We start from the raw sequence: 12,424 nt of genomic DNA on the forward strand, positions 1-12,424 counted from the left end.
TAGGTAGCCTGAGGGGCTTTCCTAGGGTGGTACCGGGGGTGAACACGCCGGGCTCTTGTCCGGTCACAGTCGCTGGTACGGAAAGAGCTGTTAAAGATGTCAAAGTCTGTGCCTCGGGCGCGAGCGGGGGCGCCTTGCAGCCAAGGATTGCCTCGGCCAGCCGGGAACGACCCGGGGGAAGGGTGCGCATCCCTCATTCGGTACAAATTCAGAGTTTTACCCATGAGGAGTCGCCGGATCTGCCTGTTCGGAGCGCATTTGGCAATGTCACAACATCTCTCAGAGGGAGGGAGGGATGAGGAAGAAGAGGGTGTTTCCCGCGTTATCAGACGAGGCAAACGGTGTCCCCGGCGAGCTGTATCGGAATCGATATCGCACACGGCATACGCCGGGCAGAGCAGCGAACAGCCCTGCCTGCTCCTCCGGCCCCTGCCTCGTCGCACCGCTCGACTCCCAGAGAACAAACCCCACTTTATTTTTGCGGTGAAATTTCCTTTTTTTCCTACCTGTTCTGACTCCTGAAGTAGTACTACAGGGTCAGCCAAAATCAGCATACAAGACTGTTTTCTCTGGGTTTGTTTGTTTGTTTGTTGTTTTTTTAGGTTGTTTGTTTGGTTTTTTTACGCGTCTGTCTAGTTGTCATTTATCTGTCTACCTGTCCCTCCTAATGAGTTTGCACAGCCATTCATCGCATACAAGATTCCATAAAATCAGATCAGTAGAGAAATAAACCAAAACAACAAAAAAAGCAAACCCCCAGCATTATATAACATATTTTAGATGCTTTACCCGGCAATGTGCAGGTCCTAGGAGTTTGAATGCGTTTTCTCGGTGCTCCCACAATAAGGGTTTTTTAAATGATGGTTTTTTTGTTCTTTTTTTTTTTTTTTTTTTGACTTTGGCTCTTTGGGAGGAAAGACTTGGGATTTGGGAGTGGGGAGCGATGGTGGTTTAGTTTTCTCCCGCGTTGTATTTCTTCACGAAAACAGAGTTTTAGCCCGCAAACCGAGCGTGACGGGTGTGCCCCAGGGGTGGGCACGGCGGAGCAGCAGGCTGGGGCACACCCGCTGGCCGGACGGCATCGCCCCCGACCCGCTGGTTCTTCTCTCCCCGCCAATTCATTTGCATTTGATCGATTCATTTGGATTTGATCCAAATCATGCTCCCCGCCACAGGACAAGGCACGAAAGGATGAGCCGAGGCCAAGAACCCGTCAGATTAGCGGGATCGGCGGGGTGCGGCCGCCTAGTCCAAACGAGACTTTGCACATCTGCCGGAGTGCTCAACTCTCTCTCTTTTTCTTTTTTCTTTTTTCTTTTCTTTTTTTTTTCTGTCTTGTTTTGTTTTGTTTCCAAAAAAACATTGAAATATATAACAAATTGAGGTTCTTTCCGGGAAGGGGGAGCAGTCCCACCGCAGCCTCCTGAGGAGCTTGTGGCACAGTGGCACAGCCCTCCAGAGGGACATGGGAGATATGAGACACATATGAGCTGGCAGATGTTGCTGTTGCAGAGAACCTGCTTTCCTCCTTTGCCCCTCTCTGAAGTCCAGTTTTAGTTGTACACCCTATTAAACTCGAGGCCAGCTCTGATTTCAGTAGTGCCAATGTAAAAAACTCACATTTTCATTATGAGCTAATGACTTTTGGTGGTTTTTCCTACCTTTTCCCCCCTCTCCCTCCTGCCCTCCATTTCACACTCCTCCTTCTCCTTCTGCCACCTCTGCTTTATTGACAGTTCAGTGTGGACATTTGCACTTCATCTAACAGGCTTTGGAGATAATTTTTGTGTAACTAAATCGCTTTATTAACTCTGATGCCTTTTAAATGCCTCTGTAATTTTACTCCATTCTCCTGACATGCATCTTTAATTGTGCTGCAAATGCCATTTTGACTATGCTTTGTATTGGTCATTGAGCTCATGTCAGATTTTTGCTGGTGCTTTTCTAAGGTGGAGTCTGATTTTTCTGATTTCTCTCTTTCTCTCTCTTCTTTTCTTTGTTGTGTTTTATTTGTTTATGTTCCAGGTATTAGTTAATATTGGCAACCATTTTGATCTTACTTCCAGTATATTTGTAGCACCAAGAAAAGGGATATATAGTTTCAGTTTCCACGTGGTCAAGGTCTATAACAGACAAACAATCCAGGTGGGTTCTAATCTAAAGAAGATGCTGCCTTTCCTTTCCTTTCCTTTCCTTTCCTTTCCTTTCCTTTCCTTTCCTTTCCTTTCCTTTCCTTTCCTTTCCTTTCCTTTCCTTTCCTTTCCTTTCCTTTCCTTTCCTTTCCTTTCCTTTCCTTTCCTTTCCTTTCCTTTCCTTTCCTTTCCTTTCCTTTCCTTTCCTTTCCTTTCCTTTCCTTTCCTTTCCTTTCCTTTCCTTTCCTTTCCTTTCCTTTCCTTTCCTTTCCTTTCCTTTCCTTTCCTTTCCTTTCCTTTCCTTTCCTTTCCTTTCCTTTCCTTTCCTTTCCTTTCCTTTCCTTTCCTTTCTTTTTTCTTCAAATGCTCATTTCTAATCTCATTAAAAACAAAACAAAACCAAAAAGAGCAGTTGAAGAATGATAGTGTGGGTTATTTTAAAGGGGTCTGTATCCATAACAGAAAGCACACATTGGCTATTTCCTTAGCTTAATTCAACCTAGATTCTAGCCTGTACAAAAGCTTAGTGATATGCACTGGGAAAAAAAAATCATTGAGAATATTGGAAAAACTCAGATTCTGTCTCTTTGCACTTTTTAGGTAAGTTTAATGCAAAACGGCTACCCAGTGATTTCAGCTTTTGCAGGGGATCAGGATGTCACCAGAGAAGCAGCCAGCAATGGCGTCTTACTCCTCATGGAAAGAGAAGACAAAGTGCATCTCAAACTGGAAAGGGGTAACCTCATGGGAGGGTGGAAATATTCAACCTTTTCTGGCTTCTTAGTCTTTCCACTATAAATGAAGGCCAAATAGGAGACAGATCCATGAGCTGGAGCAAGGATTCAATTGTTAATGATACCCTGAACTTGGCAGCACATGACAATATTTTCAGTCACCCCGTCAGACTGTCACAGTAGAAGAATGATAACCTTCTAAACTCCAACATTTGCTTTGAATATTGACAATTCCTTGGAACCTGCGCCTCTAATTAGTTTTAGACGACAGTGATCTTTAGGAGAAATGAAATTATCAACCTGAGCAATTTGTACCTGTGATTGTAAAGTCAATTTTGGATTTTATTGTTCGGATCATTGACTTTCTTATTCTTTTTTTTCCTCTCTTTCATTTTTTTCTCTTTTTCTTTCTTTTGTTGTTGTCCCAATGAAACAAATAACTCGGACCACAGAATTGCTTTGTCAAAGGCTCACTCCAGAGCCAGAAGAATGGACTGTTCAGCCCAATGAGGTGTTCTTCCATGCTTTATTTCTTTGTGTTGTATAGCCTTAAGGAAAAAAGAAAAAAAAAAAAGAAAAGAAAAAAAGAAAAAAAAAAGAATGGCTTCAGTCTCAGTCCTGTATTTTTCTGGGGGAGGGGGATTCTGGACATTACTGTGTCAAGAAGTGCTTTATCCAGTGAAGCAAAATTTGCACGATTGGAACCTTATTTGTGTTGTTCGTGTTTATCATCAACTTTTTTTTTTTCCTCCTGATTTTTGTTTGTGTGTGCTAAAAATGTAAGCTAGATTGATCAATAAGACAAAAAAAAAAAAACACATATATACCCTGTAGCTCTAAGTAAAGCTAACCAGTGAACAATTCTGTCTGCACTTTCCAGCTGATCTTTATAGACCTATTTAGAGAGAGAAAAAGAGAGAAAAAGAGCGAGAGAGCTACATGATCCTTCAATTGCAATCTGGAAACCAGTAAAGGAACTGACATTTCTGAATTGTCCTGACATTTCTAGAAGCAACAGTGGAGGCTTTGAATATCTTCTCTGGCCATACCCTAAAATATATCCTTTCTTTGCACTACCATATTTTGGGTGCTTTTATCTGATACTTATTTGATGTATTTGTCCACTAATGCTTGAGTACACATTTTGGGAACACAGAGAGATGGCAGAGCAAATTTTTCCTATTCCAAATTAAATAAAGCCATCTCCACTTGAGCTGTCCATGGCAAGTATTGGAGTAGACACCAAGCATCTTTGACAGCCTTGGGGAGAAGGGCCTCAGAGGATCAACAAATGCTCCAGAAGTTGGCACAGGTGCCATGAATATATTCTTCCCAACACAAACGGCCTCACAGTTCTAGGGGTGGACTGACATTGATGTTGAACATTGGGAAAATTATTATCCCAATCAACAAGAGGTAAAATATCAGGCCAATGTCAAATGTATCCTTTTGTCCCATTCTCAATAAACAGATCTTGTTTCTTCAGATTTTTAAGCTTGGGGTTGTTTTTGGTTGTTTTTTTTGGTTTTATTTTAAGAGCGGTGAACTAGACAATATGCTGAGGAAAATCTTGTCGAGGAGATCCAGGAGGAATGTTTATTTAATAGAATTTTAATCTTCATTTATTTAATTTTAAATGTTTCATTTTGCTATTAATCCCCTAAGGGTGGATGTGCATAAGAATTTATTTTTGTTAAATTTACTTCTGTGCCACAAGCAAATATAACAGAAAAGCATTTGCAGGAAAGCGGTGGTAACTGCATTGTATTTCAAAATTATGGTGGACATGTCATTTTCATTGTAAATTTATCATTCAAGGGACAAAATTAAAGTCATATATTCTTAAAAAAACCCTTATCTGTGTTGCTTATATACCTCAGATAACTAAAATATAAGCCAATTTAATATTTAATATTTTTATGCATTTTCACCATTGATGTGGTTTGCTTGCTTTTCACTTTGCTAGTTTCAATGAATTGGTTTCAGGTGGTTGGTTTTTCGTTTTTTTTAATGGGTTGCATTTTCTAGTTCCTCTTTGTGCTTTGGCATGACTGCAATGTTTCTAATTGCAAAATATCACAGGGCTAAGTTTAAGTACATGAAATAAAACCTGAGTCATCAGCAACCTTTTTCTATTAAAATATAATAAATACAGTTGTCTTAATGGTAGACATTGTAAAACTACTTTTTGTGTTTACAACTCAATCGTTTCACACAAGGAAACAGAAACTGAGGTGGGGTCAAGCTCCCAGGTTTTTAGTTTCTACTATATTTTTAATTTAAAATAAAAATAGTCAAAATAATTTAAAATTAGAATTACTTAATTTTGTTTTAAAATTCTGCCTACCACAATCACATTAAGTTTTCCCATTTATTTCAGTTCATTTGGCTTGAATAAGGCAATGACACCTTAGTTCTGGCTCTCTCCTAAGCTAAATGAGGCCCATGGCAATGTTTTCCTTGGAACTATCCTTGGAAGTTTCTTAGGCTATTGAAGCTGCATAATCTGAACATCTCACTTCATGTATTCAAGCTCAGTAATCTTGACCATGCTTCTTTTATGTTTATATGATAACCAATCTTCTGAATTTAAAGAAGGTATCTCATATAATGCCACTTTCCCTCTGCTGCACTTGTGTCCTTCATACTAAACTATAGAGTTAGGACTCTTATATAAACAATTAAAATAAATGGAAAATGTGGAGTAAATTCTTATTGCATACTATTTGCAATCATGATTTTTTTTCTTTTATGTTCTTTGCAATATTTATTGCCTTATTTATTTATACCTTAATATTTATACCTTTGAATTTTGCATCTGGGTTTGAGAATGTGAAATCTACTTGCTATTGGAAACAGCAGAAATTTTGATGTATTCATAAGGTGTGGATATCATGATATTTTTTATGTTGAAGGGGAAAAATGTACAACCACAGCATTGTAGATTGCAGAAAATATGAAGTGAAAATGATTAAAGGAGCCTCTCAGTACATTAAGAGCAGGCTTATAGAAAATAATTTATATAAATAAGTAGATTGGGTAACATTCAGAGTTGGTGTAAATTTAAAATTGAGGGACACCAGGAGATTTAGGAAGTGCAAAACACACGGTAGTGAAGCAGACCTGTGGCACCATAACGACTGGTTCCTGTGGGAGCAGTAGCACAAGACTCCTTCCAGGCTTTCTCATAAACTGCTGTGTAACAGTCGTACATATTCCTGTGCAACCACTGACTGCTTGACTGCTTCCTTTCCAGGGAACAATCTGTACCCGGGTGTTTTTGGTGCTCACTGTTTTAGTACTTCTTCAGCCCACTTACGGCAGGGTGGAAGCCAGGAGCTGTATTAGGAATGATAAATTCTCATCATATATTATCATTGCCTTCCTCTGAGTTTTATATCCGTAGTTTGAACGCGGTCTTGCCAGAGAGCCTGTGTGCTCTCACCTCCCCCTGAGACAGTGGGTGTGAGGGATGTGCTGTGTATCTCATTACTGGTCAGCATCTTGCAAGCTGCATCTGTGGGAGGAGGAGACAGACAGGACATGAAACTAAGGAGTTGTTTAGAAGTTATATTGTGTTTGTCGGTTGTGACTTTTTTAACTTTTAAAAAGAACATTTTGTTTTTATTGACCAAATTTGTTTCTTGGACAATCTGTCGAAGTAGAAGATAGGCTAAAAGGGCTTGTTTACTGATGGATTTATTCAGAAATAGCTGAAAGTGGTTTCATGTCCTTCTAACGTGACATTGGTTTCTGAAAAAGGCAGAGTCACAGGTAGCATTGTTTAAAAATAGCTCTTATGATTAATACTCTTCTTTGATCCAGGATAACTTTTCTAGTTAATGAGTGCTCAAAAATCATTGTCATTAATATACTTTGTTTTTGTGTGTATTGACTTTTCATTAAGCAGTTACACATAACTAAAATTTCCTTCTTTTAATATATTGATGAAAGACCAAGGAATGTCTTTGAGTCATTGCATAGTTTCTAGATTTGGAACCACTCGCTGTCTTGAGCAATTGTTCCAGGACCATGTATGATGAGGAGTAATGCCCAGTTTTGCATCATGGTAGTAAGCTATGATACATTGTAAAATATTAATTTTCTTCTTTTATTTGACATGATTTCACCTGTCAGAATCCTTAATAAAACCTTCATGATTCCTGGCCACCTGTTAATTAAATCACATTTGGTGTTTATAAATTTCTGAGAATTTTTGATCTCCATCATAAGTGTGGTTAGACATAGACTAGGAGGCTGGGCAGATGATAGACAAGCAATTAGATCAGCTGTTTATATAATCAAGTATCAGGAAAATTAAAGTGTTCCATAGTGAAATAAATACATTGTCATTTCAACTAAGAGGCTGATCTTGCTTGTCTCACTCACTTCAGTAAAGTCCATTCCCCTTATGAATGGACTTTACTTGAATGCCTCTTAGAATTAAATTTACACCAACTATGAATGTCACCTAATCAATTTATTTACATAAATTACTTTGCATAAGCCTACTCTTAAAGTGCTGGGAAGCTCTTTAAAGTATTCTCACATCGTAATGCCTGTTGCAATCTGGAGTGCTGCTGTTCCCCCTCTAACAAAAAAATATATCAGGATAACTACAGCTTATAAGTATTTCAAAATATCTACTGTTTCCAATAATGAGTGGAGCTTATGAAAAACATTAGTACCATTGAGATTGAATTGTATGGTTTGGATTTGGTCATGATCTACTATTATGCTTATTTAAAAATCAGTAACAGTAATCAGTGGAAACCCCTAGTTAACACAACTATTCTTGGGTGTTGAGGTACTTCAACACTAATTGTAACTCTGATAATATGAGTCTACAAATATATTTTGAATGCATGTTTTAAATCGATCCCCAAACTAGACATGTTTATGTCTTACCCTACATAATCATGATCTATTTTTTCTTATTTGCTATTATCAATAAAATCTAAATACCACTAATTGTACTTTATGCTATTTGAGTGTCAGAATAAAAGTACACTTTACATGCCAAGTATATCTAAATTATCCTGTTTCTTAGCTCATATAACTTAACCTATTTAGTGAATCATCTGCTATTCATCAGCAAAATAAAATTGCCTAACTTGCTGGTTCCTTGCAGATCACATACAACAGATGGTATAAGTAATGACATAGCAAAACATGGAGAAGCAAATAGCGAGTATAAATTCTGAACCAAAAAAAAACCCAAAAAAACCAAAAACAAAAAAAAAACCCAAAAAAGTCTGTATCAACAGAAATTCATATCTTACTGGCAAATGCCCCAAAACTCAAAAATAATCCAAGTTTAGTTTTTGAACTAATCTTTCTGACTGATAGTACTTCCACTGTAATAATGAAGTGTCATTTTTGCTATGGGAATATAAAAAATAATTTTCTTTTGTGAGATTAGCTGTATTAAAACTCTTGCTCAGCATATTGATATATTCAGTGCTATAAATTCAACAAAAACCTAAGTTCATCAATTAGCAATTAGTAGTTATCATGAGACATTCTCATTTCTGCTGATATAGTTAAATCAATTGAAACTAATTATTTGAAATGCTTTTAGTTTTCAGTGTGTGAATATATGCAAAAGTACACACACGTGTATATATACACATGTATGTAAAATACATTTTTTAGCTGGGACTAGATTGAGAGAGCTGGTTTTTTCATATGCAGTTTGACCATCCTTTGCATTGCCTCAACAAATTAATTTTTATTTTAATTGTTGTCATTCTATACCTAAAACTGTTTATCTTTGCTTACATATAAGACTACCTAGAATAATAACAAATAGCAGTATATATTTCAGTGTCTGAGGGCTGTGACAGTTTTGGTAAGATTAGGGTAAAGTGAAGAATATAGTTATTCATAAAAGACTTAATTACCTCAAGTTCTGTAGAAAGTATTTGTAATGAGTAAAACTAGTGCTGTGTGGGAATTGCCTAAAAAATACATAGAGGGAGACCAAAGCTGGAGGTTCAATTTGTCCTTTTATTGACACCAGATGGGAAACATTTGCTACTCTTTAAAACTGAAAGCAAACGTGGCCCTATACTTAGTTTAACAACAATAATCCTTATATGCTGACTTAATTTTGATTGTGTTGATTTTCCTCTAGACAGATGCATTATGTTGTCACATATCAGAACTAAGGATACAGAGACTACTGTGGATAAAGGATAAAGGGTTTTTCAACTTTTTTCACTAGAAGAAATAACTTAGCACAGAGCATATGTTGCTCCTAAAGACTTTTGTGACAGTGAAAATATGGAAGAAATTATTTGAAAAAGAATCTTCCAAATTCTTATTTTCTGTTACTGACACCAGAGTTTTCTCAGCCCTGTTTGTAATAGTATGAGTGGAATTATTTTAGGATGGAATTTAAATGGATGTAGCTAGACCTTCTAACATCTGGCTTCTTCCCTATCTGAAATTTTCTGTAGAGTTATGTGTTCTCATAAGAACTTACAATCTCTCTAGACAAAACTCTCCTTTAACCCTGAATGTCAGGTAAATCCAGTCTTACCTAATTATTTCACCTGGGTAAGGAAAGCAGCTATTATTCTGCTTCTTTGCAATGGCTCTATTGTTTTTTTTTTATACCATATGAACTGTGCTAAAAATATCCAGTAGAGAAAAGAAGATTCCCACTACACTTGCCTCCCTAAGACATGTTAATTTCTCTTCTCTTGCCCTCTGTTGCACTTTCATGCATAATTGAAAGGCTTCTGATGATGACTTTTTTGAGTATTTCTTAAAATAATGCTCTTCCAACTGTGAAAACTTGCTCATACAAATGATGACAGCTTTAATTGACTTCTCGCAAATTATTCTTCCTCTGTTATGCATCCAGAACTCTTGAATAGGAGAACCAAATCTGATTGAGGAACATAAAATATAATTATAAACAAATAAATAAACAGGAGAATCCCAAATTATTCTTTGCACAAATACAAACCTCAAAAATGCTCAAAAGCATATGGGGACATGTGCATGTTCATGTGTGAACCATAAGTGACGGGTATTGTATGTAAAACACTTTCCCAGAGTTCTAGCTTTCAGGCAAGCAAAAAAATTACAAGAAAATGCATATGCAGTTTAGGTGGGATTAAAGATGCCCATATAATTAGTGATTGTTCCAAAATGTTTATTAAGGACAATGAGTCAGTGCAGATATATTACACAGTGTATTCCACTCAAACATATATTTCTCTTACCCTCAGTCAAGAAGTAGCTTACCTCCTGAAAACAAAAATGGAATCCACGTGCACTATAACGAATGATTCAGTTTCTACTGAGAGTGAAAAGTGCCTTGCTTCTTTGCCTCCATGTCCCCATCCTCTCTAAGACATCTGCCTGTTACTTGCTTTTTATGTGTGCGCCAGTGTTTTTCAGAGCTTCATAGGTTATGTCTGAACTAAATAATTGACAGATGATTTGGAAGTACACTTTAACATGTTAAACCTATAAGAGATCACCTTTCTTACCACTCACCACTGATTACCGGATTTTCTGAAAATAAGGCTGTGTTGGGTCTGTCTGAGACAGAGTTCACTTCCCCATAGCAGGACTCACAGTGCTGTGCTTTGCATTGGTACCTAGAAAGGTGTTCATAACACATCAGTGTTTTGGCTACTGCCAAGCAGCACTGGCACAGCATCAACACTCTCTCTCCAACATTCTGCCCCACCAGAAGAAGGCTGGGGCTGGGCAATATCTTGGGAGGGGACACAACCACGACAGCTGACCCAAACTGACAAAAAGGATATACCAAAACATATGAAATCAGCTCAGATATAAAATAAATAAAAAAAGAAAAGGAGAAGGAATAAAATGGCATTTGTTATTTGCAACATTAGCCTTCCAGAATAACTACTAGGCATGCTGAAGACCTGTTCCTAGTAGTTTACTGGACATTGTTTGCTGTTGGGAAGTAGACAATAAAATATTTGTTGTTTTCTTTTTCGCTTGTGCACACAGAGCCTTTTGCTTTTCCTTTCACAAATGGCCTTATCTCAACCAATGAAGTTTCTTTGCATCTCATTTTCTCTCCCCTGCCCACCTGAGAAGGGAGAACAATAGACCCTTTTAGTGAGCACCTGGCATCCAGCCAAGGTCAACCCACCACATAAGGCTTAAAGAGTATACATCATGTTTAGAAAGAGCCAGGGTTGGGACATACGTTGGATATAGACTACTCTATTCATGCCCATGGCAGCCAGATGCAGTGAAAGACAGCTTTAGAAAACATTTAAGTGGCATGACCAAGTACAGATTCAGTTTCTCAAGAGTACCTTAGTGCTGGGACAAAGACTACAAATCAGTGTATGCTTTCTTGTAAACAGTAAATGCGGTGAATTAACCTGGACTGGAAATGAAGTTCTCAGCTACATATAACTGCACAATGGAATAGATTTAATGACCTATTAAAATTTTTCCCTAGGGTCTATCTTGATGTACCTCTATTTGACTTGCTCTCCAGTGTCACTACTTTTCCTGTACTGGGAAACCAAAACTGGGTGAGACACTATATGTGGTCACAAATGCCAAATATAGAGGTTTTCAATTTGCTGGCAGTGTTCTTGCTGATATATCCCACTCTTCAATAAACATTTACCGTTGCAAAGCTGCACTGTTGATTGGTGTTAAAGCTTTTTACCCCAGGATCTCTTTTTTTTTTTTACTTTTTTTTCTGTAAAAAAATTTCTGTCCAGCAAGCCCCAGACAATACTGCTGCACGTGGCTATTTCATTCTAGATTTAAGAATTTCTATTTGTTTTTGTTGAACTTCCTGAATTTCTGTCAGTCCCACTCAGTTGAAGCCTCACTGAAGAGCAGCCCTGTTGTTAGTCATGTTATCTTCTTCCTCTACATTTACTTTCATCCACACACTTGATGAGAGTGTGTTTTTGTTTGTCATCCAGATAGCTAGTGAAGATATGAAATGGTAAAAACCCCAGTACTTGCCTGTGAAGCTTTTTACTAGAGGTTTTCCTAGCAACCACCTGGCAAGTGAATTTCAAACTGCATCCCATTGCCCTTGTATCCTTGTAATCCAACCAGTTTTCCATGCATCCTGTAATCCAATCAGTTTTATGAGCATCTTGTATTCTATGCAGCCAGTTCATATCTCTTTAGGTTGGCTACAAGGATACAATTGGAAACCATTCAAAAATCACAAGAAAGTCAAGGCAAATAACATGCCCTGACCACCAATTCATTTATCAGAGAGGGAAATCTGTTAGGTGTGATTTTACCTTTGTAAATCCATTGTGGTTTTTCCCAATCATCTTATAATTCATATGCCTATGAATGACTTCCATATACAGATTTCTCAATAATCTTCCAGGAGATTTCAGTGAGGTTGACCAAATTCTGTCCCAAATTCTCTTTCTTGCTCTTTGAATAATGATGTGACACTTTCCATTCACTAATAACAAATGCCCCCTCTGGATCACCCAGGTTTTGAAAGGTGATTTTGGCTAAGCTTCCTCACCAAATCAGGTTGTTTCATGTGGTCTCACGAACTGTTGTAAAACA

The 12,424-nt window shown here is 37.7% G+C and overlaps 1 protein-coding gene across 1 annotated transcript in view; it reads left to right on the forward strand.

Annotated features, from left to right (window-relative positions):
* Window positions 1–2,930, forward strand: part of CBLN2 (cerebellin 2 precursor) — a 3,430-nt gene extending 500 nt beyond the window's left edge. The window contains exons 2-3 of the mRNA XM_062500759.1: window positions 2,026–2,145; window positions 2,733–2,930. Coding sequence (XP_062356743.1) covers window positions 2,026–2,145; window positions 2,733–2,930 — 318 coding nt within the window. The remainder of the gene's footprint in view (window positions 1–2,025; window positions 2,146–2,732) is intronic.
* Window positions 2,931–12,424: the final 9,494 nt, after the last annotated feature.

This window comes from Cinclus cinclus, chromosome 1 (assembly GCF_963662255.1).
Source record: "Cinclus cinclus chromosome 1, bCinCin1.1, whole genome shotgun sequence".
Lineage (NCBI taxonomy): Eukaryota > Metazoa > Chordata > Aves > Passeriformes > Cinclidae > Cinclus > Cinclus cinclus.